Genomic DNA, 27,717 nt, shown 5'->3' with positions numbered 1-27,717 from the left:
ATACCATTTAGCACTAAAAAACACCACATGGGATCGCGGCGAAAACCAGTATTTCTACAGTATGACCCTCAAAACAGCACCGAAATATACGGTCTCATTTGAAAAATACACCGAGTGTTGCTCATTTCTGGGCTCATGTGTCTAACGTAAAATAGTTATCGAAAATGTTCCACCACTATCGATAGTTTCTCTTCGATACTTTTCATTAATTTTCGATAATTAAATTATTTTGCCGTCATCGATAGCTATCGTACTGTTTGTTATCGACCATTTTGCGAAATAAATTTTCTTTTTCTTAAGTTTTTGTTTACAATGGTGAGTCCGGTCCTGCTATTGCCAAATGATCGACTAAACAATCATTTTTAGTTCTCGCTACTGCACAGAGAGGAAAATGCGCATGATAATTCGCTGTGGAGCTGCACATGGGGCAGCGATCCATTGCCGGCTGCAAAAGACGATGCCGCCACGGAGCCGGAAGAGGAGAATCCCTTTGACTTTGACAAAAAGGAGCCCAAGCCGAAAGAGTTCATCGTTACGGGTGGTCTCGACGATCTGGTAAAAGTGTGGGACATACGCGAGGATAACACACTGAAGCTCCGCCATTCCCTGAAGGGGCATGCCCTGGGCGTCGTCTCCGTTGCCGTCAGCTCCGATGGTCAAAGTGAGTCTTGAATATATATTTTAACGATCTAAATTCATGTTATTCTTTTAAAGCAATTGCCAGCAGCTCCCTGGACTCCACGATGTGTTTGTGGGATGCCAGGACTGGGGACAAGAAACATTTGCTGACCTTCGGGCCAGTGGATCTGTGGACAGTGGGCTTCTCACCGTGCGACAAGTACGTGATATCTGGTCTGAACGATGGCAAGATATCCATGTACAGTGTGGAGACGGGCAAGGCGGAGCAGGTGCTGGATGCCCAGAATGGCAAATACACTTTGAGCATTGCATATGTACGACGACCAACCTCCAGGCCGTAGACTGCTCCATTACACATTCCATTTTGCATTGCAGAGTCCAGATGGCAAATACATAGCCAGCGGAGCCATTGATGGCATCATCACCATCTTTGATGTGGCCGCTGGCAAAGTGGCTCAGACCCTGGAGGGCCATGCCATGCCCGTGCGCAGTTTGTGCTTCTCCCCGAACTCGCAGATGCTGCTAACCGGCTCCGACGATGGACACATGAAGCTCTACGATGTGTAAGTGGCAGCCACCGAAACAACTGAAGCGCCTTTTGTAACCCCCCTTCCCTTTGCAGTGCGCACTCTGATGTGGTGGGCACGCTGTCGGGCCATGCCTCCTGGGTGTTGTGCGTCTCCTTCTCCGATGATGGCAAGCGGTTTGCCAGCTCCTCCAGCGATCGGTCTGTGAAAATCTGGGACTCCTCGGAGCGCAAGTGCCTGCACACATTCAACGAGCACAGCGATCAGGTGTGGAGCGTGCGCTACAGCCCCGGCAACGACAAGGTGATTTCCGCTTCGGAGGACAGGTCGCTCAACGTTTACGAATGCCCACCGAACGCCATGGTCTGATTTCTTCAATAAATCGTAGGATTAAACAACAATTGGGTTCTATTTTGTGGTAGAGGCTAACTATGAACTACTGTCCGGCACGCTGGTCTTCTCCTTGAGCAGATTGATCTTCTGCTTGGCCTGCGTCAGCAATGTGTCCTTGTACTTCTGGTCGGGTATGTACACATTGAACGTCTTAAAGTAATGGAGTATGTTCTCTGCAAGTAAGAAGAAAAGGATGAAAGCGGGTTCTGCAGGCGGGGATCCGTCCATTCTTACCAACATTCGTCTCCTTCAGCTTGTACTCGTCGGCTATTTTCTTGGCTGGCCACAACTCCGGCTCGATCTGATGGTCGTTGATGAACTTGAGGGCCTGCCGCAGGGAGCAATGGCCGGTCAGGACGCGATTGGGCTCCTTGTAGCCGTACTCATAGTCATCCGGAGTTTGGCGCTCTAATGGAAGAGGTCGCTGCTCTGCAGTGTCCGCTGCCGACTCCGCCGCCTGACGTTCCTGCACCCGTGCAATCTAGGGGAGCATATTATGAGTATTTATCGATCTGTTTAGCGTTTTCTTTAACCCACAAAACGATCCTGTGACGTTACATAAACGTCTTTTAGTCGCGTGTCCAAAGTGGAGTCCTTTAGGTTGAGTTTGTCCACGAACTTGGGATCCACTGGAAGCAAAAATCGAGATTAAACAAAGTCCAAACATCCCCGACTATTCTCCGAATAGATTACATTCTAGGGTGCGTTCCATGTCCCTAAGATTGGAATCGAATTTGGGCGCCGGTGTGGGTTTCTCGCGCTCAATAATGCGATGGGCGCGATTCTCGGCATTGAAGCGATTCGCCCGGCGGGCAATCATCGAAGCTACCTGTCCCATGGCCGGAACACTTATGTTTTAATTAAAGATTCACAATATATTCCAAAATTCGATGAAAAGAAAATTCTGCCCGTAAACATAACCAAAAACAACAACAAGTTTTGTAGCAACTAGCCGATGATTGGCCTCCTCTATTCGATAAGTATCGCTACATGGATGTTTTCACATCAATTTCTATTACACAGCTGTTAATGATTGAGTGTTGCAAAACGCCACTGATCCAACTGTTGCTTTTGTAAACAAACGGGGGTCGGCTTTTAAACTTTAGATTTTGTTTATTAAATTGGTACCCGCCATGCTGCCACTGCGATCTGGCTGGAGGCTCGGCAGAAGCGCCGCCTGCTTCAGCAGCAAGGCCAAGCGGGAGTTGGTGGCCCGGTACAGCGGCGAGTACCCCGAGAAGCTGCTCAGCAAAAAGCAGAAAACACCTACGCACATGTATGTGGCCAATGCAAAGACGGCGCAGAGGATTGGCCAGTACCTGGAACCGCACCTGCAGCAGACCAGCTGCGACACAGTCCTGGAGCTGAATCCCGGAGCTGGTCACTTCACCCGGCACCTGCTCGACCGGGAGACGCAGTTCCGCAAGATTATTCTGCTCGAGAGCATGGAATACTTCATGCCCCGCCTGCATGAGCTGCACACATTGTATCCGGAGCGGGTGAAGGTGCGCCACGGCGACCTGGTCAACCTGTGGAAGCTGGTCTTCATGGACAAGATGGACAATGGGGTGCGGGTGGCCGAGCTGCTGCACGACGTGCCCCAGAGGCCCTTCACAGACGGTGAGAAATCAACAGATGAACGGGGCAATGGAACCACTAACCCATTGATTGTTCGGGTGTAGATATCAACATGCTGGTCTTTGGCGCCGTGGGATCGTATGCGTTCTTCAAGCATCTCATCAACTCGCTCGTGTTCCAGACGAGTCTTTACAACCTGGGCCGCTGCGAAATGATCCTAGCGATGCCTCCCCCCATTTACATAGTAACTACAATCAAGCACTGCCCACATTCCGATTCGTGGTAATCGAACAATTTATTGCTCCTGCAGCACCTGACCTGCGACAATGAGGTGGGGTACCTCATCTACCGCTCCACGACGGTGCTCTTCCAGATACTCTTCGAGCATCGGTTCATTGCCAAAGTGCCGCGGGAGGATTTCCTGCCGCTGCAGGCCGATTATAAGCTCACAAAGAGCAGCAAGCTGGGCAAGGTGCGGTCCGTCAATCCGGAGTACTTGTATCTGGTTAAATTTGTGCCAAGACGCAATCTCCACGAGCTGTGTTCGCCCCAGGACCTAATAGCTCTCTGGTTCTTCATCAAGCAGAACATGGTGAGCCGGCGGAATCGTATAATACCCAATCTCGAGTGAGTAGAAGGCTCTACAACCAGCCAGAACCGCCATCATTTGATGTATTCTCTTTTTGCAGAAAATGGGTGCCCGGCTGTGGGCCAAGACTGATCATCAATCCGCACGCCTCTGAGCCGATTTCGCCCACATATCCCGATGAGTCGCCGCTGAAGCTGCCACAGTACACCATACAAAGCACTACGATGAGCACCAGGGACTACTTTCCGGGCATCAACATCTACACGCAGTTCGGAGACCTCAGGCCCAGCCAGATGCTGACACTGTTCAGACAGTTCCGCCAGTGGCCGGAGTACCAGGAGAGCTCCTTCCTGGCCTCCATGGAGAATGCCCTGCTCAAGCTGGAGACGGCCAACGATGAGCAGAGTCTTGAGGATGTTGTTAATCTGCCTGAGGAGGACGACCTTGGGCCGGAGGAACTAATCGAGGAGGACACTGTCAAACCCGATACCGCCAAGAAAGCGAAAGCTGCATAGATTTTGTTGTACATAAAGAATTCTTATTGTTATAGTTTAAATCTCTTTTGAATTTGATTCGAATCGTCTCGACTGCCTATGTGCATCGTCCCTGGGCAAGGAGTCGGCTGCCGCGGGAGCATTTCTCGGCCAGCTCAATGTGGTAGTCCGGTGGAGCAGCCGCTTCGTCCTGCGATATGCGCGTCTCCAGCTGCACCGACAGCTTCACGCAGTCCACCATCAGATTAATGGGATTTACGCCCAGCACATAGGTGTACTCCTTGAAGGGACAGGGATTGCCCTCGTGCTTGGTGTTGCCGAACTCGTAGCAAGTGTCGCGTATCATGAAATGGCCGTCCGTGTTGCAGGGATTCCTCACGCACTCGGGTATTATCTTCTCTTTGTAGAGGACCAGCATCTGGCCCTGTTCGCACGGGCCCTGCCTGTAGGCGGGATAGCAGGCGTCCGTCTCCGGGTAGTAGAGCGTGGCTAGCAGAGCAGACAGGGGAAGTACCCGAGCATATTATGTCATCGCTCGGAAATGCTGATCGCCTGCCATATGCTCACCTGGCGCACAGTCACAGACCCAATCGAGCTGCTGATCCCCTGGATATAGAAGCTGGTACCGCGGGCATCGCGCCGGCGAATAGAGCGGCTTTCGACCCTGTACAAAGAGGGAGCGGGAGAGTAATGATTGATTATCTATAAATATAATTATAAAGCTCCTCTGTTTGGTACCCTTTCTTTCAGAGAGTATTATAGTTGGCAACAGCAGAAAGGAGAAAAAAACCAGTCTTTACAGGAGAAACTTGATTTTCCATAATTGCTGTTCTTGGCGCCATCTTTCAAGACTCGAAATATATATTTTTCGGCCCCAGGGTATACGAACTTCGGCATTCCCGAAATTAGCTTTCACTTATGCACTTTTGTATTGCCTTATCAAAGCAGAGCAGGGACAAAGCTCGTGTCGTCTAGTCTCTCTCGACAGCTTACCGCCAAGTTAACTTTCTTCTTATCAATGTCCGCGTCCTCCACGAAGGCTATCTGCGCCTCGATGCCCATGAGGAACGCCGATAGCGCGCAGAGCAGCAGCAGTCTCGTCTTGATCATTCTCTCCGTAGATTTTTTATTGCTATGTAAAACAGGTCGATGGGCCGGACTTTACAAGATAACAAACGGCAGGCAGAACAAGTCGCGACTTTCCCCTTTTGTAGATCCAACTTTTGTGGGCGCTAATTTGGCATCGATCTTTTATATATACAATAAGTCGTTGGATCCGAACAGCTGATACTATAGGGCTGTTGTGGGGACCTCTAAAACGGATGCAGATTTGAATGATTCTCTATGAAACATATAAAGTTGTAGAAACGACCCTAATACAAATCCAATGTGATCCCATTTACTTAATAAAAATTTAATATAACAACTCGAAAACCTCTGTTTGGCAAACTGTGGAACTATAGATGTGATAAAACCAATAATGGTCGATTCCACTACACTTCAAGACCAATCTAGTCTGAAGGACAGCGATAGCATGAGAACATACGATAAATTCGTCTCCAAAGCTGAATTTAATTTTTCAGGTATCCTCTTGTATCAAAAATTCAATTCTATCTAGAGAATTTTCTCGCTCACTTTATATGGTTTCGATTAATCATTGTATACTTGATTTAACTGGAGTGCCTTAGATATGCTTGAGGTTAATCCTAGTTTAAACACAATGAATTTCACGCATCCCCATAATATTTGAATTCAAAATTTAAGCGTGTTCCGCCTTGGTCAACAGAGTCGTCTTCACGTACTATCGATAATTCCTTTGTCAAAATAAAAAGTAAATAAATAAAAATTACAATTACAACTAGACTCAAAACTCCCACACCCAAACGGATTAAATGGATGAGGAAGAGACAGCAGGTAGGACGCAACTAAAACGAAGTTCAACAGCAAACTGCAGCCACACTTTATAAACATTTTACTGCGCAGAAATCAATGCACAAGAGCAGGAGGTTGCTGGCTCTGCGGGGGAGGCAGCGGCAGGGCCGAGTGGGGCAGAAGTGCAACCGAATGATGATTCCGTTGCAGTAGAGAGGGTCATAGATGTCTTCGAGGAGACGGCCGAAATGGAAGCGGCCATGATCGAACGCTTCTTTGGACCGTCCGGCGAGGTTGCGGAGGAGGGCACGCTCCCAGTTCCTGGCCCATCGGCAGATGGCGAGGGATCCGCCAATGCCGGAGGTGAAAGACCCAGTGAGGAAGACATAGTTCTGGACGATGGTACCGAGAGTGATGGCAGCTACAACCGCCCTGGCAGCGACATGTCCTTGGATAGTCCAAACAGTGAGGGTAAGTGGATGGCCTTCGTCTGATGCTCAATTACATTGACAACATCCGCGCAGATGACTCCGATGTGGAGGCCATGCCACGCTGGATGATACCCCAAAATCGCTTGCGTTTCGCCGTGGACATGATGGTGTCGCAGGCTCGCAATCAGGACGGAGGAATCGCTGCGCTTTTGAACCGGGACAACTTCTTGCAGCGCGTCCGCAGTATGGTATTCAGCCAGGAGAGGCGACGGAGTCGCAACAGCGATGAAGTTAGCCCGGAGGCTGAAGATGATGAACTGCCGGAGCATCCGCCGCCTCCACCACCCAGGCCACCCATAGATATCGACATGGAGGAGGGAGTGCATTTCGACACCAATCTGCCGGCAGAACATTCGTATTTTGGCCCGAATTTGAATCGAGTGCCCGGCGTGAACTACCAGGAGGTGGGCAGCACGCACCACATGCTTATCTTTTTGCACCAGTACATCCTATTTCCCGGCGAGGTGCTGCCCTTTATGATCGATGGCAGCCTCTTCGACGACGATATGTCTGGACTGGATGGTCTGATTTTTGCCGTCGCTTTTCCTTTGATGAAGCCACCCGAGGATAGCAAAAAATTGTATGGAGTGACCTGCCAGATCTATGAGAAGGGCGACAACGGACGCCACCTGACCTTCTACAAGTCCCGGGCCCTCCAGCGCATTGTCATTAACTGCAGCGACATCAAGGGGTGAGTGTCGGAGTCGTGAGTGCGCCCATGTCAGCACTCGCTTCTAATCCTTAAGAGTCGTTTCAGCCTGCCCCAGTACATTGCACGTAATCCGACCAACAAGTGCCACAGCAAGGTGAAGATACTACCGGAGTACTTTCTGCCCGAGCCCCTGAAGTGCATCGACATGGGGTCGATGAGTCGCTTCCGGGACATACCCTCCATGCGGGACAAGTATCTCCGCTATCAGATCTCCAGCACACCGTGGCCGGTCGAGGTCTGCCAGGAGTACGCATACGAGGATATTGTGGAGCGGGCGCGCAAGAAGCTCGAGGTACACAAGATCGACACAATGCCAAAGTGTCCCATACAGATGTCATTCTGGCTGGTGCGCAATCTCCATCTGACCGAGAAAATGATGAGCCAAATGTTCCTTACGGATTCGGTGAACCTGCGCCTGCAACTCATCGGCGGTATCCTAAAGGAGGAGACGCTCTTCTATTGCCGCTACTGCAACAGCAGCCTTGCCTACTGCTCAGATCTGTTTGCCATGTCCAAGCATGGCGTGCAGACACAGTACTGCAATCCTGGTGAGTGTCGTCGTCCACTCCATTGAAAATTGACTCTAATTTCGGCTTCTGCTCTTGCCAGGGGGCTATATACACGAGACGAACACTGTGTACCGGGTGATATCCCATGCCATTGGCTACAGCGGTGAGCCGTCCACCAGGTTTAGCTGGTTCCCCGGCTACCAGTGGCACATCATCTTGTGCAAGTTCTGTGCCCAGCATGTCGGCTGGGAGTTCAAGGCTGTCGAGCCGAATCTGGCCCCCAAGATGTTCTACGGCCTGGCTGGGTCCAGTGTGCGGATTGGCAAGGCAGGCGACAGTGCCACGGTAAACGGCAACAACTTTGTGGTGCGCAACATGCTGAGGGTCATTTCCGAGGGAATGGAATGAGCAGTGGGAGCATCTTTAATTAGGACTTGTTTCATAAAAACATAATTTTTAAAAATCTGATTGTCTATACAACACATTTAGAGGACTTGAGATCGGTTTATATACGTTCTACGGGCTTAGGTGCAAACGGAAAGATTGATTTAGTTGAAGTAAATTATATTTAATTGAAGTTTAAGATTAAATTTAAAGGCTGATCCATCCTAACTGAGACTTTCTTTTGGTCTTACGCCGCATCCAAGAGTGCCGCGAAAGAGGTGGAGAGCTTCTGCAGGAGAGACGGAAAGATTGTACACACAATGCTTTATTTACGTTCGATTTTACTACTCACCGCCTTGCAGTATGGACATAGGCCAAAGGAGACGTCCAGAAAGGTCTTGCCATCCAGCAACGTCTTGAACCATTCCTCCAGGCAGGCGGCATGACACTGTAGGACACAGCGTGGATTGTCGCAGGAGACGATGGGCACCTCGCCACTGTCCAAGCGGTAGACGAAGCAAATGTTGCAGTGCTTCTCCTGTTCCTCCTCCGGCTTGTGTTCCTCGTTCCAGTCGGGCATGGGAAAGTAGCATAGGTCAAAGATGCGCAGCAGATTCTTGTGCATGTCCAGTTCTGGGTCCCAATTGCCCAGGCCATCGCTTAGGACATGTCGCAAGCGGGCCACCTCCTCGGTGGGTCCAATGATCTTCAGGGCCATGGAGGCAATGCAGGCGAAGGGATCAACAATGGTCACCTTGAGGTAGACCCGCTCTTTCAGGGGGAACACGCGAGTGTTGTGCTTGGTGGTAATGGGCGATGGCTGCAGCACATGACACAGCTCATCAATGTCCATGAAGTTGTCGTAGAACGTACGCAGCTCTTCCAGCAGCTTCCGAAACAGATTCAGCCCGTCACTGAGCGTTCGGGCGCTCTTGGCCAACATTTCACCCAACATAACGCAGTCGGGTAGACTGTGCTCCAGCAGACGCATCGTCGGCACCTCCAGCTCCAGATAGTGCTGATCGAAATCGGGAAACTGGCTGAAACGTATCCGCGAGCAGCTTGCGTCCATCTGCAAGCGGTACTCCAGGGGCTTGTGCAGCGCCAGGATATCGGCGTATATATTGCTGCGCTGGACAGAATCATTTAAACCTTCAAATGATTCCTTGGGCGGCAGTAGCTTCGGCAAATGCGACAACAAATCCTCCAGCAGCCAATCATCCTTCACCTGCAGGTTGTTGCAGGTGTAGCACTTGTACTCCAGTTGCTCCTGCACATACAACTGAAAGCCCGCCAAGGCCGGATGATGCGGCAGATAGAGTTTCAGGCGACGCCAGTTCCCCTGCGGAAATATGTTTATTATCAATTGGGCGGGAAATTGTGCAGACTCGGGACTTACCTCACTGCACGCCACGCCTCGGATTATGAGGGCACCGGTTTTGTTTCGCTCTGCGGTTAGACCAGGGTACTTCTCTGCCAGAAACTGTTCCAAATTTGTGTTTTCGCTGTCCATCTTTCTAGCAATATTAACAATTGGTAGGGCCCTCTTGGATTTTGAATTGTTTTGATCTGAAAATACATACATATACTACATGGTAACTACATCTTTGCTACATAATGGGATGAAAAAGAGGGTATGGATTTTGAGCTAGTACTTTTTCGCCCATACAAATTCAATGTTGCCGCCGATAAGAAACGGCTATCGATACTATCGAATGGATACGAGAGGTGCGCGCCAAATACAAATAGTTTGAAAGGGAATGAGTGAAAAGGATATTTAATAGATTGATAAAATTGACGAAATATACCATTATACCGATATATAGAAAATATAACTTCAACTCAATTTCGACATCAAAGTATGCCGAAAAGCATATAATATAATGTATAGATTCTGATTTGTTTGCCGGATGTTTGCGCCACATGGCGGCAACTCTGCCCCATAGTTTTGGGCTCTCCCGGGCTTATCAATCGAATTTACGTTATTTACTGATTTCATTTAGACCTATTTGCTCTTCGTCAGAGCGCAACACCTGCAAGCTCATTCTGTGTTTTCTTTTGTAACACCTGCGTGGCTGTCTGGTATCAATCCCCAACGAGTTTGATAAACCCTCTCACCTCATCCAATTGGTCATCGTTTCGGTCAAGCCCCATGCACAGCGTCTGCCTATTTAAACGTCTCCAATTGCCCCAGTAGTTCCATTCTCTAACGGCCATCAACTGCGGGCGATCGTACCGACACAATCAGTCAAAGATTTTCAAAGTGAAAGATTACAGGAAATTCCACGAATCTAAATATGATGCGGATTGTTTTGGCTCTGGCATTTCTCTCGGCTGCAGTGAGTTCCACGAATGTAAAGCAATGTAAGTTCTCATTAAACAACAAAAAAGGATTTGTCAGATTTAGGAGAATCCAAAAGTTTCAAAGATTATTGTTATATATTTATGCCATTTAATCAAGGGAATCACATTCTAGACTTTGGGTCTAGCTGTCCTCAACAATCTAGACGATAACTTGATACTGCTTTTAAACAAATACCTTTATGAAAGAAACTCAAGAGAGTCTTCCATACTGATACACAAGAACTCAAGAGAAGAGAGTGAGTCCTCTGCAGCCCTGCTTAATGGTAAAACTATTAAATATTTTCCACAAAATATAGCAAACTTTTTTGCTCAGTTAAACAATTTAAATGAATGTGGTCGCTGTCATCTCCTAGTCTGCATCTAGTGAATTACGTCCTAGACTTTGGGTTTAGCTGTCCCCAACAATCTAGATGTTGAATTAAAAATACATATTCATATATGTAAAAAACTCAAGAACCGTCCAGATAGCGCAAAAAGAAGCGACTGAAACTCAAGAGAGTACCAGTTGTGATACCGCTTATCAGAGTCTCTTATCGCTTGGACTTTTCCACAAAATGTAGCCTACTTTTATGCTCATCCCTCATATATTATTTCAGGCAAGGATAAACCGTTTCCACTGAGCGTCAGAGTGGCGGATTGCGACGAGCCACCGTGCACCGTGTACAAGGGCACCTCGGCCATAATGGAAGTACAGTTCCTGGGCAGTAAGTACTTGGCCTGGCCAAAACACTGAACGTTATTTAAAATGTATCCATTTCCAGCCAGCAACAATATCAGGAACATTACAGCCAAGACCACGGCCAAAGTGTTCGGCATGAATCTGCCCTACGAGCTGCCCGACGAAGTGTCCAATGTGTGCACCAATTTGATGTATGGTGCCATGTGTCCCATCGACAAAGGCGAGGACGTCACTTACCAGTTCAACTTCTATGTGGAGCCCAGTTTCCCGGAGATCACCGCCGATGTAACCGTAACGCTCATCGATGCAGAGGCCGAGGTCATCACGTGCTTTATCTGCAGCTGCAAGCTCCGCAAGGGAACGACGGCTGCCCAGGAGGAATACCTCCTGGACTGGCGCGACAACCAAACCGAACAGGAGGCATAGACAGATGGTCGTAGTACGCGACACCACTCGTGTGGCCTGACTGAAATTTAACTACTTCTACTTCGTCAATAAATGCAAACCATTCCATTCCCAAAAGATTAGAGCCGTTTGTTTACCCTCACTACGTCATGGTTTCCAGTGTACCCGCCGCAATCGACCAGCCGATTAACACATTTCGTCGATAAGATGTAACACAGTCATCGGTGACGTTGCGGTTTGCACCGAAGAACCAGTAATTTATTTCACTGATTTGACCAGTGGAATGGGCAATAAAAAGCGATTTGATAATCACTTATTGACCGCCAGCTTATTGATCGAATTGCCCATATGGTCAACAGTGGGCCTCTCCTTATCTGCCACACACTTTTAGCTGGTTTGGGTGCAAAAGTACACTTGCCTAAATTCCAGGAAAAATACGCCTTTTTGGCCGAACGATATGTCCAAACTAGAGTACAAGAAACTATGAAATCAATGATTTTTAGCTTTATCTGTATTAATCTTTAATTTTGGTGATTTGTGATTTTTCTAGAGCTTTATCTTTCGCAGCAAAAGCTTAGTGTTTTTGTGCTTAGTGTTTGTTTCTATTCAGGTCGTTAAAGTAATTAAAAGTTTCTCCAAAGATCTGTTCTTGGCTAATCCCGACCTATCACTAAGTTTTATTCGAATGATTTTTACACTGGCAGTTTACTGTGTGGCGCCATAGCATAGATTAGAATATTTTCATACTTAGAGTACTTAGAGTATTATCTATATAACACCCAGAAATAAGCGTTTTCGAACCACATAAAGTACAAAAATATATTCTTGTTCAACTTCTCTTCGGAGACTATCAGAGTTAGAGGAATCGGATTTTGTGTAGAACGCAATTATCACCAACGCGGAAACATTAAAACTATTCTTATCAAGAGATACTGAATGAGTATATAGAACTTTAACATTGAACACCATTTTGGCGAAAAGTTCAGAATGATTTAATGAAAGAATTCCGAGAGTTTCTTATAAATTCCTCTGAAACCGTTGAGCATTGAAAGATCTCAATCTAAATACATCTTCCCTTTGTTTACACGATTTCTGCTCCAGGAAGTTAATCGTAAATTGTCGAAAAACTTTTTCCAGTGCATTTTGAATTGAAAGGGAATTGATAAGCTTTGTGATTCGTCGCTTGTTTTGGGAAATCTACAGTGATAGCTCGGTACATTTCTCTTCCTCTTGCGGGTTAAAGCGGTTACCGCTACCTGGATACCTTACCTTGGCTGACCAGGTGTGTCGCGGTAATCAGGCCAGAGACTTGCGAATTAATATTTGATTCGATTATAGCCTACCGACCACTTAATTTTACACTTTATTGGCTGTGTGTCCAGATAGCAATGGCCAATGGAAAGTTGAGATTATAATCAAAGAGCACGCGAGTGTCCCTTGTTGGTTGGCTGCAGCATTTGGGGCACATTTTCAATGAAAATAAAACACATCGTGTACAGAGGTAATGCCAAACATCCCCCATACATAAATACATATAAATATGTATGGGGGGAGGCAGGGCTTTTAAAATTTTATTAAATATTCATGAGACCTCGCGGGTAAGCAGCTAAGGGGGGATTGATTTGCCAAACGGATTTGCTTTCAGATGCAAATGTACATATATCACAGAATTTAAGGCCAATAAATGAAAGAATATTTTCTCGATTTCCCGACTGCTGATGTTCAACTGCTGCCATTGCCCTTGACCACCTTGATGTCGCACACGAAGCACGTGGATGTATCACCATCCTGATCCACCAGGTAGATCTCCACCTTCACCCCAATCTCGGGATACTCGCCAATGGGGAAGGAAAACAAGTAGGTGACATCCTCGGTTGGATACAGCGGACAGTAGGCGCCGTACATGAGGTTGGGGCAAACGGCGGCCACTTCTGGCGGCAGCTCGTACGGCACTGTGATGATTCCCAAGGTCGTGGCCTTAACCATGGCCTTCATGCTTGTGATGTACTTGTCCACGGCGAAATCGATCTCGAACAGCTGCGTGGATCCCTTCACAACATTGCAGGGCGGCGTGATGCATCCACCCACGCGAACCTCCAGAGGAAAGGGCTTATTGCCAGAGCCTGGGAAATGATTTCAGTTAATTCTCCGAGCATGGAATACTTGAGAGACGAATTAGTGGTACTTACATCGCCTGACATCTGTGGCTAGATCGCTGGCGGCCTGGACCGTGGCCAATAATCCCAGAGAGATACAAATAAACGCCTTGGCCTGCATGTTTCCTTGTTTGCATTGGTTTCAGCCAACGGTGCGAACATCGTTTTATAGCCAAAGCCGATCGACTTTTGAGTGAAATTTAATGTCGGATTTGGTTTATCTAATCGGTGGGCCAATAGACTCAAATTGGTCGTGTTTGCCCTTCGAAGGTGGCTGCTCTGGCACTCGATCGCATCTTTACCCAATCGTTGACTTTTTAGGGATTTAAAAATGAATTTTATTTTGAAGTGGTTTAAGTAGAGAAGAGCCATTGGGTGACATGAAATATTGGGGGACATAAATAGGACATAAGGCGAGAAGATGATGGCTTGATTCACCTAAAGGAGAATGAAAAGAGGGCCACGCTACCATGCCACAGATTGTCGTCCTTTGTGGAGCGGAAGAGCGCGGCAAACTTTTGAAACAAACTTGATTCTGGATACAAAATTTCCTTGCGTAGCTTTTATAGTCTCTGAGAAGACGGACAGACAGACAGACTTGTCTCTTTCGACTCGGCTATTGATGCTGATCAAGAATATATATACTTTATGGGGTCGAAAACGCTTCCTTGTGTGCGTTACACACAGCCATTTTGTGCACAAATCTAATATACCCCTGTACTCTTTTTGAGTATGGGGTACAATTAGGCAGCTATGCTGTGTCGATAAGTTTCTATGCCTTTCGAACCTACTTTCAACCCTACCCTAATACAGATATTCCGTTTCAAAGTAGTTGTATTTATACTATATATCGATCCTATATAGCCATCACATATGTTAACCTCTTACCTCTCCTCCAGTACTAGACATTCCTATAACTATGTATAGATCTTAAGGCTTTTGCGGAGGCGTAAGTGGTTTCAGTAGGCGTGGTAAAAAGTACTACAAAATAGATCGAAAGGTGTTTCTTTAGGTCATAGAATGCTAGAGGTGCGATGCCATCTGCCTCTTATATGGCACACAAATCGGTAGAAATCTGACTACCTTATATACCCATATCCATCAGAGAAAACCTTTAAGAACCCTGACCAATGTACCCCATCCCAGAGTAATGCTAAATGTCCACCAATTTGTAGTATGACAATCTGTAGTGTTACATCTATTTCAAGAAATCAACCGAACCGTTGCCAATGGGAAGTGAAATCATCAAATCGGGCAACAGAATTTTATCACTTCATCTTTTACACACAGGGGCAGGGCCAGGAGCAGGGGCAGGGCCAGGGGCAGAGACAGGGGACAGTGCAAAACTAAATCCTTGAGCACTCCGCAGCCACCACAGGCAGGCAGTCAGGCCACTAAGCCTGTCGATGGCAATGGACAAAAAACCCACAGACATTTCCGTCTCGGCCGAAAGCCACTGACAATGGAACTTTTGCGGCACACAGGAAGGGAAAATGTATAAAAGAAACAGACTAAAAGTAAGCTGGAAAATATAATTCTGCCCTTGCCAAAAAGTTGCGAAAGGTAAACGCGAGGTGAGCCTCAAATGTTGTCGATGTTTCGCTTCTGTAGAGATTGAATGATATCCTCCAGCAGGGTGCTGCTTCGATCCACCCTTGCGGATTTTCCGCAACCTTTTGGATGGTGGGTGGGTGGCGTGTGGCATGTGGACAGCTTCAGCGCAGCATGAGATTTCCTCAAAATGCTTTTGAACTTGCCATCGGTCCTTCGTCCCTCCCCCATATGTCGTCTCTTACCGAGGAACTGTCGCCGCTTCTCACATGTAATTGTTGTGACATTATTTAATATGTCAAAGCAATGGAGAATCCTGCACGACACAACCGAGCGGGAAATGTATCTTCGGGGCTTTCACCTTTCGCCGACAATGCGAACCGCAATATTTGATTAGCATCAGTCAGCCAGAGCGGAGATTTGGTTTCATTGATTTTGATGCCAACCCACACGCTCCGCTCCGAGTCTATTTACGGCAGCATCGAAGTAATGCAATTATCCGGGCCGGAAAAATCTGATGCCAGCATACTTTTGCAGGCAAAACATTTCCACTTAGGCCGGTTTCCGTTTGCACTTTTGTGTGCCAAAAATGTGTACCCACTCCCTCCCCTGCCCGCCTACTTCTCCGCTTTTTGCATATTCCCAAATGTATTGAACGGATATTCGGCTAATCTTTGATGTGCCTTTTTTCCTCTCTGAAATAAATACTCGTATCGATAAGGTGAGTGGAAGTTTTGAGAGCGAGCTTTTTTATCGATTTTTCTTTTCAGGAAAAGTATGCAACTAAAAGTGACAGAAAATTTGTTTGGATTGGAAGGGGTTGGTAGGTTGCTTGTTTTAATATTTGAATAGATTGGATGGCCCCAGGCCGCACCCCAACTCCCACTCCAGCTGCAGCACCACAGTTTCCAGTTAACTCAATTAATTTGTCAAATCAAGTCCGACATCAAATGCCAGCGCCAAAGCCAAACAATTTGTCACGCCAATCCCGATCCCGTGGCCTTACTCCTGACAGCCAAGCCAGCCTGTGCGGCCACCCATCCCGTACCCATCCCGTACCCACTCCATACCCACTCTCTGTTCTATTTCAATTTGATATTTGTTTGTACGTAATTCAATACCCGAATGACAAACTGGCTGGCTGGTGCTTTGTGTCTCAATTAGGCGACAATTTGATTTTCGTGTTGTTAATTTTTCATTAAATTTTCGGAGCCAGAGTTCCAGGGCCGTGTGTTGTCAATTAATAGAGGAATTTCTGAAAGTCACGCCCAATTGCGCAGGAAGCCCCAACCTCAACACCAACCCCATCAATCCCATCCCCCCTCAACAGGTGCCTGGTATTTGGGGTCAGAGCAACCCTTATGCTCAGGGTGGGGTGGTGTCTATAGTCGGAACTATTCGAGTGCATTCAGCTGGTTCTGTTATAACAAGGCAACGTATTTGTTTTGTGGCCAGGCCGGGCCTGTCCTCAGACCACTGACCACTGACCAACTGGCCTTGAGACAATTTTTCCACAGTTTTCCACAATTTCCACCTGCATTGTTAGTCCTTTTCGCTTTGCTGCACACTTTGATATACACCGTACACCTATATTAAGACTCAGTCGCCTTTTGCCAAATTGTAATTTGCATATGCCGTCATGCGAAAATGGTTTTTATTAAATTTTTCCAGCATGGGATGCTAATTAATTTGCTCAGAGCCCCCTCCACCGGCCCCCTGCTGTGAGTCTGCACTGCGACTGTGTGTCGATGGTCTGGACTGTGTAATTAAATGAATGCAAAATTCATGTTTCCCGAAATCAAGAGAAACATGCGTTTCAACAAGTTCCACTAGCTGTTGAGTAATTTCTCCCCTTACGTGCTGGCATTTGTGGGCATGTGTCCAGGTCCCCACCTGGCAACACAATTTCACCTGAGAAATGTGACCTCTTCAGGCGAAAAGAAGTTTACTGCATTTGCATAATAATGTACAGGTCGTACCTCTCGAGCTCGAACTCTCACTCGCTGGTAAGTACAAAGTATAATTAAAATGTTAGTTTGAAGCCAGGCAATACATAATTTGAGAGCTATGTATGCCCTCTCCTATAATTTCCACTTTCCTGGCCGTGATGTTGCTGGTACAAGGCAGAAATTCCAAGTAAAATACTTTGCGATTTCCAGGGAAATATTAAAGGAACTCGAGTTAGAAGTAGAAGGTTACAAAGTCACTTAAATACAAGTGAAATTAGTTTCAGTATCAAATAAACTTGTCTGCAGAGTCTTTCATGTTTTAGTTAGGGATTAACTGCAATTTTCTAAGAAATCTGAAAGAAATCGGATTAAAAGAACTACCAAAATTCACAACTAAAAAACTAAACCTTTTTTAGAGCGATTAAAAATCAAATGAAAGTATTTGGAGTCATCGGATTATGCATTGCATTGCTCAACTTCAATTCAATCCGTTTCAAATGCCACTTATAGATTCACCCCTCAGTTATTTTCAAAATAAACTGTCACGTAAAATATATTAAATCCTCATTAACGCACAAATTAATTACAAAAATGCAAATTAAACAAACTGTTCCGCCAATTGAATGCTCACATCCCCTGGCATATCCTGCAATTATTTGCCCATTTGATGGATGGATGTGCGAGTAGTACGTAAATATTTTGGAAATCAATTGCCGGCTGGCTGGGGCGAAATCGCTTAGCTAATTTGCATATAAAACAGTTGAATTTGTGAACAAAATCTGAAAATATTGATGAAATTTGGGCACAAGGATCGCTCTGGCCTGCCGCTGTCACCCCTTGACTTTCCCTGACTTCCGTGCTGCTCGGCTCGTCTGGTGCTCTCGTCGAGTCAAGTGGGTGTAAGAAATTGTATAAAACTTGCTACAAATTGGCTATGCATATAAATTGATGTTAATGCGACGCTTTACAGAACGCTTAGGGTTGCTCCAGTCCGGTAGCCCAAGAGTATGCCACAGAAATCGCGGTTCGCGAATGCTAATCTTATCGAAATACAGTGCCAGTGGTCGGGCCGAGTATTTAATTTCCAATCGTGTGCAAATTTGATGCTAGCGATGGGTCCAAGTTCGCCTGCACCTGAAACCCCAATCCCGAGACCGCAACAGGTGTTCGTACGCGTTGGCCGATCTTATCAGAGCACCCAAAATAAAGGGGGCTTGCACTCGGAAAGTTCGAATGTACTGGCTACTGTATTATGACCATCGATAATAGTAGCTGTTCTGGTGTGACTAATCTAATATGATGTTTGTTTGCATGGTAATCGGGGGAATTTATAAACAATTCATTAGAATATAGTTACCGATAATGAGTTTCTATTTAAAATTTGTGGCAGCGACACAAGTGCGGCGACACTATATTACCGGGTACATTCAGCACTCTGATTATCTTCTTTCCAGCTAATGATAATTAGTCTAGCTAAATATATCCATACTGCTGTATTCTCTCTGTTCCTTTTTCAGCCATCGAATTACTATCTGACAATTTTATCTCGCTCACTCCGCCAGAGGGCGCGACCGCGTGGCCGGGCTGTAATTAACAAATGATCCGACCAGACTCCACATTCGGTAATCTACGTAGTAGATTGATCTTTAAGTGTGATTTTGAGTTCGGTTTTCTCGCATCCTCAAAATTGGGGATGACAGATATTTTTGCTAGTTCTGTGGACAGCAGAGGGGTAGTAAAATTATGCTACTTGATTCGGTGCTTTATAACAGTAGTCCACACAGAAAATCCTGCCCTCAGGCATTTCCGAGGCAACGATAAGATCAATCAATCAGTGATCAATCTTTCAACCATATGGAAACTAAATATGAAATCATTGAAAAGGTGTTCCCTGCCAATTCATCACATTTTAAGTGCGATTAAGACGTAATAAGAGACGTAATAAAACACGTTCAATGTTCCTCAATTCAAACTCAGTGCAAAACGGATTAGATTGTGATCCGAGTGCGCGAGAACCAAGGTAGCCATGATTCGGGTATAAATACCCCTCTGATAGCCCAGTTTAGGGAACAAAAACCAAAGTGCTTTCACAGAGAACAGAAGCAACCAAAAACCATACAAAAATGTCCAACATTCAGAAGTTTTGTCTATGCCTGATGCTGCCCCTTATGTGGACCCTGGTCACTGCGGATACCCCAATCAGACAATGTAAGTACATCTGGAGAAGCTTGTTAGATGGAAATAATTAATCATGGAATCTATAATCAAATGAAGGTGCGGATAGCAGCTACCCCCTACCGCTAATGGTGCAGATCGATGAGTGCGATGCCGTGCCCTGCGACTTTTGGAAGGGATCCGAGGCCAAGATCGACATCCAGTTTGTTGCCAGTAAGTGTGACCTCAGGATAGGGCAAAGTGCAGGTGCTAATTGGTTGATTTACCTTCTAATGTACTTATAGCCCGAAATTATATGAAGAAGTTGTCGGCCGAAGTGCGTCTCACCTCGCTGGGTGTTACCATACCCTACGATTTGGATGCCAGCCGTGGAAATGTGTGCCAGAATCTCCTGCACGGCGCATACTGTCCCCTGGATGCCGGCGAGGATGTCACCTACGAGCTACTCCTGCCCGTGAACACCAATCAGCCCGAGGTGCCCACCCGCCTGGAGGTCAGACTCCTCGATGTGGAAAATGACAATCAGGTGGTGTCCTGCTTCCTGACCGATGCGCGCATTAAGAAGCCCAGTGCCCTGTAGAACTGCACTGGACTGTGTGTTGAGGAGTAGGTTAAGTCGAGACATTGTATCAATGTTGCTGCACTGAGCATCTGTCGATGCCAATTAATAGGCGTAGTTAAGCTGTTGTGGCACTAAGCCCCGACAAACACTATTAGCAGTTATGAATAAATAATTAGGGGAAAATATGAATTATAAACATGAACATCTGAGCTAATTACTCCCACACATATAGTGTGTATGTACGACTACGGCAGCTTAGCCGGACGGACCCCACAGCTCCTGGGGGCGCTCTGAATCGGCTTAATTAAATGACGCAGAAAATTACGCAACACCGCAGCGCCGAAGGCGAGTGGGGAAAGTCGTCTCAGCCGACAACTTTTCAGGTGGTGCGTGCGGTTTTTTCCAGCTCCTTTTCAGAAAATTGTAAACTTTTCATTGCGCTCTCTTCCATTTACACGCAGGGCCAAAGCTTGAGCACCTATGGCTTCCTTCCTGCCTTCGGCGCTAATTGGCTTTTCAACACTTTGGAGCTTCCGCGACGGGTCCGGTTCGATGATGGGGGTCTAATGAATAAGCTCTGATGGCGGCGCATATCCGTCGGTTAGCTAATTGAGTCGTTGACTAGGTGGTGACATATAGCATATAACATATGCTGCTAAGGGCTACAAATTGGGACCTCCGCAGTCACAGTTTTTCAACAAGAACTCTCCATCCTAAGTACAATCTTGTAGGTTCATGTTCCAGTTAGACTTGCAAATGAAATGCTGGCGTGTTCAGTCAGTCGAACCGATCTGATGATGATAACAATTAAGACAAATTGCCAACAATATATTTAAAAATAAAGCCCAACCAAATTATAGAATTGCATTGTCATGCTGTTTACTATGAAACCCTGAGGCCAAGGATCATCTGTAGAGCTCATTGCAAAATGGAACTCATTCGGATCGGTTGGGTTTTGGCTTGTGTGTGGTTGCACCTAACCAACCAAGTTGATGGGAAGGAGAGCTCCTTTCTAGATTTTGAACCAGATCAAAAGGTATTTAATTGACTTGAATGGTAAAGAAAATGCACCAAAAGTAAACTCAACTTGTTCTCAGAAAGCAATAGTGTCCATCAAGCACATTAAGGTGTTCGGCGAATCGAGCTACATGAAGGCCAAGGTTAACATTCACGAGGATCGCACTCACTTCGACCTGAATGTCCGCTTGACGCGTGAGCTGGGCAGCAACCACCTGGTGATGAATGTCAAGGTGCGGGTTCGACCCGATGGCAGGAACAAGTTTGTCCGCTTGTTCGGGCTGAAACGAATCAATTTCTGTGGCTTCCTCAGCGAGTATAATAGCAGCCCGATGCTGCGGTTCTTGTTCAAAAAAACGGTCATACTGAGCGACATCATTGAGTGCCCCATCCGGGTGGGCAACTACACGATGCTGAATGCCGATGTGGCCGAAAATATCTCGCCGGATGGTGTTCAAAACGGCACATACAAGTTCTTCGCTGAAATAGTCGAGGAGAGCGGAGAGATAGCCAAGGTTTTTGCTTTGCAGGTCACCTCGATTATACAGATCATAGAGCAAGAGAATGGCGTGTGATTTGTGGTAATCTAATAAATGGCTGACATTAAGCTGCAGTAGAATATGGCGCAGAGACCATGACCATGACCATACGATGGTCTGATCTCCATTGTTATTCCCATTGCGCAATGAACCTCATTCAGAACGCATTGTTTTTATCGCTCTTCCAGTTGATATTCTCCAAGGAAAATGGTTCGAAATCAATGTGGGATGAGGATGATGACTCGAAAAAGGTATTTGAGTGGTTCCGTGGATGAACAATCATCTCTCATCGAGTTGCACTGCCTTTCAGAAACCTATTCTGCGCATCAACCACATCAACGTTTACGGCGAGTCTGGCTATATGAAGGTTTTCACCCACATTCATACGGATCGCTCCCATTTCGATATTAATGTGCGGCTCAAAAGGGAGCTGGGCAGCAATTTCCTGATCTTCGGTTTGAAGGTGCGCGTAAGGCCCGAGGGCGAAACGATCTTCGTCACTCTACTGCAGATGAAGCGCCTGGACCTGTGCGGCTTCTTTTCCGACTTTTCTGGCAATCCCATGATGCGATATTTTCTCAAATCGAAGATGCACATGAGCGAAATCATTTCGTGTCCTGTGCGAGTGGGAAACTTCTCGCTGCTGAATATCAGTGCGTACGATATCTATCCAGCGAGCCTGCAGAACGGAACCTACAAGTTCTTCGTGGAAGTGGTCGAGGGAACTGGCGAGATAGCCAAGGTCTTTGCTCTACAGGTGACCACGGACGTCATAGTACCATCCCAGAGTGCCCAAGAATAAACTGAAAACCGTAGAGTGCGCGAACAAAGGATATGTAATTACGGGACAGAACACACACCCACCCTGGTCCCTGGTCCCTGGTCACCCTCCTGGGCCACCCCCCGTTTGCATTGTAAGCGGATTGCCTGCCGATTTTTTCCCTTCGCAATTCGCAATTTTCCGCCTACAGTTTTTTTCCATTGTGCGTCATGCGACTCGTTCTTGGTGGCATTTTTCCCCCTAAGTATGTACTGAAGCTCGTATTGTATTGAAAATCGCTTAAAGTGCAGAGTCCGATTATGGTGATTATCTCTAGACTATCGAGACTTGCGTGTCTCCGTTTTGAGGTTGTGTGTTTTTGGATTTCCCGCGGGATCCTTGCGGTATTCCGAAGCCATATGTGCTCTTTGTTGGCGTAATTTTCGTATAATTAATAGAAAAACAATATGTTCAATGGCCAATCAATTGGGAAGCCGCCAGTCAGGCAACTATCTTTCATTTCATTTTCATCATATAATGGCTGCATTTATCCAGGATAAAGGCTTCTACAGTTGTTGGCCACATAAGCCACTAAAACCCTTTCCAAAGTCAAGACTCTCTTTCTCTTTCTCTCTCTGGATGTAATATGATATTTTAATGGATGTTGAAATATTCCTGCCCCGGTTAATTAAAATCCGTAATGCGGTTTTCAGCCCGTAGACAGTTTTTTATTAAAGGGGTTGGCCCTGGTCCCATGGTCACACCCTCTGATCGGAAATGTCTTTATTCACGCACAATCAAATCACTTTGCCAATTCAATTTGGCGAAAATAATGTGCATATCTTCTGTGGAAGGGCAAATGGAAATCCAAATATGTATTGCCAATCTCATCTCTCAGCAGAGAAAAGAAAATTCCAACAATTTCAAGTAGCTCTTCTGGGGAGTTCTTTCGCCGGGAGGTGGACGGACGACTCACGTGAAGTGCCAATGCCTGCTATCAAGTGTCGCACTTATGTGTGACCTTTGCAAATTCAATTTGTCGCCTTTTTATCTACAAATATTTCCTATTAGCCTCGTCGAGAGGAGGGTAAACTTTTCAATTTCGATTTCCTATGACGGAGAATGGTCAATAGCTTCAGATTTCTCCGAGGAAATCGAAGCGGGATTTCACGATATCTGTGCTGTTGGGACAGTGAATCATTGATTTTATATATTTAAAAGATTTATAGATTGAATCAAAATTACTTTAAATTCTGGCGGTCTGATTGGACCTCTTACTACAGCTTCTAGTCAGGCAAACATCAATTTGCGACATTTTTAGAATCTTTTGGCAAGACCCCAACATGCTATCACATATCCCAATATCCCATATTCATATTAAAATTGAATCAATCAATATCGATTTTGGAAACAGCCAAGTCGACGTAAAATTCAATTTACAGGCGACTTAAAACGAAATTTAAAATAAAACGAAAAATTTTGTGAACCCGATGGCTATGGCGGTCGTCCATCTGGCCATTTCTTTTCGAGGCTCAACGGTGCTGGCAATTAAAAAGGCGTTGAGTTGGGCAATTAAACACACGAACCTGCCTCAAAATAATTCACTTAAATAACGCAATGTTGCGTAATTCAGTTTCACAGTTTTGTAATTAAAAGCATTTGCATAAGAATCGCATAGAGCGAATCAGCTCCTAGCCTCAGCCTCGGGCATACTTTCATGCCACTCTAATTAAAACGGGCTGGCCGGGGCTCCTCTGGCTGGCCTTTCGGCTCGGTCCTGGTCCTGGTTCTGGTGCTGGTCCTCCCTCAAAGGTCATCAACGTCTCCAGCGAGGCGACGCAACCCCCTCCAAACCCCCTAGCAGTCGATTGTAGTTGGGCTTATGGTTTGTCAATAGCGTTTTGTTCTCTGCGTGGCATACAGGAAGTCTTTAATGTCCTTCAATAGGGAACTTCAGTTGGAGGAGAATGAAGTGGTTTGGTGTGATTAAGGACTATTGTTGAAACATTGTTCATCTTTCGTGACATCAAACATTTCGGAATGTACAATATGCACAATTTTCTGATCAATATTCAATGAGCTTTTGATACCTATCCAGTATTTTTTTGGGTTTGAGGTTAATTACTAAATTGCTCAAGCGGTAAATGGCTGATATGGAATTAAATAGATATTGTTGACTTGAAATACCCTTTTGGGTATTTCCTTACAGAACCTTACAAAATTAAATAATAAGATCTGTTAATTTTGGCTATAACAATCATCAGATATGATCCAGATCCGGCAATCTGGTAGATATGGTTTATATGGAAACGGGCATTTCGAAATAGACTTGTTACTGTATGATATCATAGAAGTCTGGATAGTCCCTGAGATCTAGGCGCTCATCGGCACGTATGGACGGACAGACTGGCAGAGAAGCAAGGCTATATCGACTCGGAAATTATTGCTGATCCAGAATGTGTATACTATATGGGTTCCTTCAGGGTTTTACACTCATCCACTGTCACCAAAAATCAAACATACCCCTATACGGTTTTTAAAATAAATGATTTTTCCTCCATCACTTGTTTTCGAGTATTGGTATCTGGTATTGATATCGAAATGCTAAAATTGAAAATGTCTATTAAGTAAATAAGTAATTAGTAATTAGCTAGTAAATTAGAAAATAGTTCAGCTCCGATTATAATGATGATGAGGTCCATTTCCATAGTTGTGCCTCAACAATGAGGGTCCCAAGCATTCCGATCCGAGTGTCGACATTTGTTGCTTTGATTCTGATATTGCACGGGTCGGACGGTCTCTTCAAGTACAAAAATATCAAGTGCAAGTGCTACGAGAAATCTTATTGCGAGTTCAAGAAATGTGAACTCAAGGTTCTGGGTCGTGGCATTGTGGGGCTCAATATGCATGTACAAGCGAAACAGCTGCCCATCACCAGCGTTAAGGTACGTCCTTGTGTGTGGGCTAGTTCTGCAAATTTGAGTAGTTCCCAATCTTGAACTTTCGAGAGATTATCCTTTCTTTCTCGGTGCTGTTTTACCCTGTTAGGCAATATTGACCACGTTCCGACAATTTAGTGGATATCGGCCCTTCTTATACAATGTTACAGTGGATATCTGCGGATTCTTAAAAAACCCGAAGCGCTTCCCGTTCTTCAGTATGGTGCACGATGCTATACGAAATTTCAGCAACTTTAACCACAGCTGTCCCTACAATGTATGTGGAGGAATCGTATGAAATTACTAACTTTAAGGCTCATTTTTGAATCCCCCGTGCAGGATGATATCATTATTGATCGAATGGTGCTTAACGATGAAATGATTAGCAGGATGCCTGTTCCTAATGGATTCTACAAGCTATTGGTTGCTGTAGCTACCGAAGGAATTTGGCGCGGCGAAGTTGAGGCGTATGTAGAAGTCAACTTGGGATACGATCGATGAGATATCAAACAACAAACGGCAAAATCATTAAGAAAATCCTTTTTGATAGAGGAGGTCTTGATGTTGGATAGGTGTAAGGTGTGCCTATAAACTATTGGTGAAACGTTTAACATTGGGAAAACTATTTCATGATGTCATATTAGTGCTCCAAATGTATTATCATTATCTGATCAGAATTTAATGAGGCACTGATGCCTTTACAGTGTTCTTTTCTGATAAATAAACTACATATTTACTAAACCACTCATACGTAAAATGGGGAGTATTATATTTTTGTTTGTAAATTAGAGATTGATAGATTATTGATTGAAAAATGTATATTAACAGCTGGAAATACCCTTCAAAAGATGCATCGAATTTATCTTCTGGACAAAAAAACAGGCAGCGAATTTTACATACTCTCGATATTCGAAGATCATTCGGTCACTTATTCATAATTCTTCTTTGAGTCTGGATACAAAATTTCGTTGCTCTAGCTCTTATAGTCTCTGAGCACTAGGCGATCAGTCTGACGATCAGTCTGACAAACATGACTCAATCGACTCGGCTAGTGATGCTGATCAAGATTATATTTACTTTATGGGGTCGGAAGAGCTTCTGGCCGTGACACATCCATTTTCCCCACATATCTAATATACCCCTATACTCTTTTTGATTGTCTGGTATAAAAAAGTAGGAATATATCAACAAATGTGAACGTCATTCGACCTTTAGACCCTGTTCAAGGGTATAAAAAGAAGTTAAGCTCCGATGATGACAATAATGATGATGATGTCGTCGTCCATACACAGAATTGGGCCTCAACAATGAGGGTCCCAAGCATTCCGATCCAAGTGTTGAGATTTGTTGCTATGATCCTGATCCTCGACTGCTCGGATGGTCTTTTTAAGTTCAAAAATATCAAGTGCAAGTGCTACGAGAAATCTTATTGCGAGTTCGCGAAATGCGAGCTTAAAATTCTTGGTCGAGGCATTGTGGGACTCAATCTGCATGTACAAGCAAAACAGTTGCCCATCACCAGAGTAAAGGTATGTCCCCGTATATGGGTTGGTCATGCGAATTGAAGAAGTTGACAGGCTTCGAGTTTCAGGCGCAGGTGACTACGTTCCAACGATTTAATGGGTTTCGGCCCAATATGTACAATATCAGCGTGGATATCTGTGACTTCTTCAAGCACAAGAAACGCTTTCCGTTCTTCAAAATACTGCACGATCCTTTACGAAACTTCAGCAACTTTAACCACAGCTGCCCCTACAATGTAAGTAACTGGGGAATCGTTTGCACTCAGTTTACTTCAACATTTCATTCCTTATTCCCCGTGCAGCACGATATCATCATAAATAGAATGGTGCTGAATGACCAAATGTTGAATAACCTACCTTTACCCAATGGATTCTACAAGCTATTGATTGTTATAGCTACCGAAGGCATCTGGCGCGGCAAAGTCGAGTTCTTTTTCGAAATCAACTTGGGATACGATCACTGACAGATCAAAGAACAAAAAATAATTTTATCCTTTTAATCCTCTATAGGTCATGTTATACGGGCTAAGTGTGAAGGTGTGTTTATAGACTATTGTTGAAATATTTAACATCGGGAAAATAAATATGTGATATATTCAGGTATAGTCGGTACTTATTTATGTGTTTATGCTCAAAATGTACCGTCATTATCTGATCATCTGATATCTGATCTCTGATAAGTAAACTATTTACTAAACTACTCATACGTAAAATGGGGAGTATTATATTTTTCTTTGTAGATTAGAGCTTGATAGATTATTAATGGAAAAATTTGTATTAACAGCTGGAAATAGCCTTTAAAAATGCATCACATTTTATACCTGATAATTCTGCTATTTGGACCATTTTCATAAGTCTTTTCGGTTTATTTACTAACAACCCAAGAATTAATTTATCTTTTTTAGTAGTA

General features: G+C 45.2%; 13 protein-coding genes and 1 long non-coding RNA gene across 14 annotated transcripts; 10 read left to right on the top strand and 4 right to left on the bottom strand.

Annotated features, from left to right (window-relative positions):
• The first annotated feature begins 168 nt into the window (after positions 1–168).
• On the top strand, positions 169–1,567 carry LOC4800779 (WD repeat-containing protein 61). Its single transcript, XM_001357957.4, has 5 exons — positions 169–315; positions 367–661; positions 715–953; positions 1,015–1,202; positions 1,262–1,567. Exons 1-5 carry the CDS (start codon positions 313–315, stop codon positions 1,533–1,535), a joined length of 999 nt encoding a protein of 332 aa, XP_001357994.4. The 5' UTR covers positions 169–312; the 3' UTR covers positions 1,536–1,567.
• On the bottom strand, positions 1,552–2,524 carry LOC4800778 (protein NDUFAF4 homolog). The gene is made up of 4 exons (XM_001357956.4): positions 2,253–2,524; positions 2,097–2,188; positions 1,794–2,040; positions 1,552–1,732 (listed from the first exon to the last, which is right to left on the bottom strand). The coding sequence occupies exons 1-4, from the start codon at positions 2,395–2,397 to the stop codon at positions 1,596–1,598; spliced, it is 621 nt and encodes a 206-aa protein (XP_001357993.3). The 5' UTR covers positions 2,398–2,524; the 3' UTR covers positions 1,552–1,595.
• A 78-nt stretch (positions 2,525–2,602) lies between these two features.
• On the top strand, positions 2,603–4,282 carry mtTFB2 (mitochondrial transcription factor B2). The gene is made up of 4 exons (XM_001357955.4): positions 2,603–3,179; positions 3,242–3,381; positions 3,448–3,764; positions 3,827–4,282. Exons 1-4 carry the CDS (start codon positions 2,693–2,695, stop codon positions 4,239–4,241), a joined length of 1,359 nt encoding a protein of 452 aa, XP_001357992.3. The 5' UTR covers positions 2,603–2,692; the 3' UTR covers positions 4,242–4,282.
• On the bottom strand, positions 4,241–5,492 carry LOC4800776 (uncharacterized). Its single transcript, XM_001357954.4, has 3 exons — positions 5,214–5,492; positions 4,788–4,884; positions 4,241–4,709 (listed from the first exon to the last, which is right to left on the bottom strand). Exons 1-3 carry the CDS (start codon positions 5,328–5,330, stop codon positions 4,318–4,320), a joined length of 606 nt encoding a protein of 201 aa, XP_001357991.3. The 5' UTR covers positions 5,331–5,492; the 3' UTR covers positions 4,241–4,317.
• Positions 4,778–5,256, top strand: LOC117183608 (uncharacterized). Its single transcript, XR_004468736.1, has 3 exons — positions 4,778–4,907; positions 4,971–5,099; positions 5,169–5,256. It is a non-coding gene; the product is annotated as an uncharacterized lncRNA (long non-coding RNA).
• A 450-nt stretch (positions 5,493–5,942) lies between the features above and the next one.
• On the top strand, positions 5,943–8,416 carry ohgt (E3 ubiquitin ligase component cereblon). Its single transcript, XM_001357953.4, has 5 exons — positions 5,943–6,134; positions 6,204–6,563; positions 6,617–7,274; positions 7,341–7,843; positions 7,905–8,416. Exons 1-5 carry the CDS (start codon positions 6,113–6,115, stop codon positions 8,210–8,212), a joined length of 1,851 nt encoding a protein of 616 aa, XP_001357990.2. The 5' UTR covers positions 5,943–6,112; the 3' UTR covers positions 8,213–8,416.
• On the bottom strand, positions 8,193–11,595 carry Fancl (E3 ubiquitin-protein ligase Fancl). The gene is made up of 4 exons (XM_033378092.1): positions 11,469–11,595; positions 9,588–9,757; positions 8,541–9,530; positions 8,193–8,477 (listed from the first exon to the last, which is right to left on the bottom strand). The coding sequence occupies exons 2-4, from the start codon at positions 9,699–9,701 to the stop codon at positions 8,436–8,438; spliced, it is 1,146 nt and encodes a 381-aa protein (XP_033233983.1). The 5' UTR covers positions 9,702–9,757; positions 11,469–11,595; the 3' UTR covers positions 8,193–8,435.
• Positions 10,188–11,758, top strand: Npc2e (Niemann-Pick type C-2e). The gene is made up of 3 exons (XM_001357950.4): positions 10,188–10,552; positions 11,149–11,256; positions 11,314–11,758. Exons 1-3 carry the CDS (start codon positions 10,486–10,488, stop codon positions 11,655–11,657), a joined length of 519 nt encoding a protein of 172 aa, XP_001357987.3. The 5' UTR covers positions 10,188–10,485; the 3' UTR covers positions 11,658–11,758.
• A 1,421-nt stretch (positions 11,759–13,179) lies between these two features.
• On the bottom strand, positions 13,180–13,942 carry Npc2d (Niemann-Pick type C-2d). The gene is made up of 2 exons (XM_001357951.4): positions 13,826–13,942; positions 13,180–13,759 (listed from the first exon to the last, which is right to left on the bottom strand). The coding sequence occupies exons 1-2, from the start codon at positions 13,911–13,913 to the stop codon at positions 13,359–13,361; spliced, it is 489 nt and encodes a 162-aa protein (XP_001357988.3). The 5' UTR covers positions 13,914–13,942; the 3' UTR covers positions 13,180–13,358.
• Positions 13,943–19,357: 5,415 nt separating this feature from the next.
• Positions 19,358–20,231, top strand: Npc2c (Niemann-Pick type C-2c). Its single transcript, XM_001357949.4, has 3 exons — positions 19,358–19,500; positions 19,567–19,680; positions 19,752–20,231. The coding sequence occupies exons 1-3, from the start codon at positions 19,416–19,418 to the stop codon at positions 20,045–20,047; spliced, it is 495 nt and encodes a 164-aa protein (XP_001357986.2). The 5' UTR covers positions 19,358–19,415; the 3' UTR covers positions 20,048–20,231.
• A 106-nt stretch (positions 20,232–20,337) lies between these two features.
• On the top strand, positions 20,338–21,621 carry LOC6896913 (uncharacterized). The gene is made up of 2 exons (XM_033377223.1): positions 20,338–20,415; positions 21,127–21,621. The coding sequence occupies exons 1-2, from the start codon at positions 20,338–20,340 to the stop codon at positions 21,619–21,621; spliced, it is 573 nt and encodes a 190-aa protein (XP_033233114.1).
• A 110-nt stretch (positions 21,622–21,731) lies between these two features.
• LOC6896912 (uncharacterized) lies at positions 21,732–22,387 on the top strand. Its single transcript, XM_033377221.1, has 2 exons — positions 21,732–21,836; positions 21,896–22,387. Exons 1-2 carry the CDS (start codon positions 21,732–21,734, stop codon positions 22,385–22,387), a joined length of 597 nt encoding a protein of 198 aa, XP_033233112.1.
• Positions 22,388–25,068: 2,681 nt separating this feature from the next.
• LOC6896910 (uncharacterized) lies at positions 25,069–25,785 on the top strand. Its single transcript, XM_033377052.1, has 3 exons — positions 25,069–25,290; positions 25,394–25,561; positions 25,624–25,785. Exons 1-3 carry the CDS (start codon positions 25,069–25,071, stop codon positions 25,783–25,785), a joined length of 552 nt encoding a protein of 183 aa, XP_033232943.1.
• An 851-nt stretch (positions 25,786–26,636) lies between these two features.
• LOC117183397 (uncharacterized) lies at positions 26,637–27,271 on the top strand. Its single transcript, XM_033377220.1, has 3 exons — positions 26,637–26,807; positions 26,870–27,043; positions 27,110–27,271. Exons 1-3 carry the CDS (start codon positions 26,637–26,639, stop codon positions 27,269–27,271), a joined length of 507 nt encoding a protein of 168 aa, XP_033233111.1.
• The last annotated feature ends 446 nt before the right edge of the window (positions 27,272–27,717 follow it).

The sequence above is a fragment of the Drosophila pseudoobscura genome, chromosome 2 (assembly GCF_009870125.1).
Source record: "Drosophila pseudoobscura strain MV-25-SWS-2005 chromosome 2, UCI_Dpse_MV25, whole genome shotgun sequence".
NCBI classification, from domain to species: domain Eukaryota; kingdom Metazoa; phylum Arthropoda; class Insecta; order Diptera; family Drosophilidae; genus Drosophila; species Drosophila pseudoobscura.
This window is presented reverse-complemented; position numbering and strand designations above follow the sequence as displayed.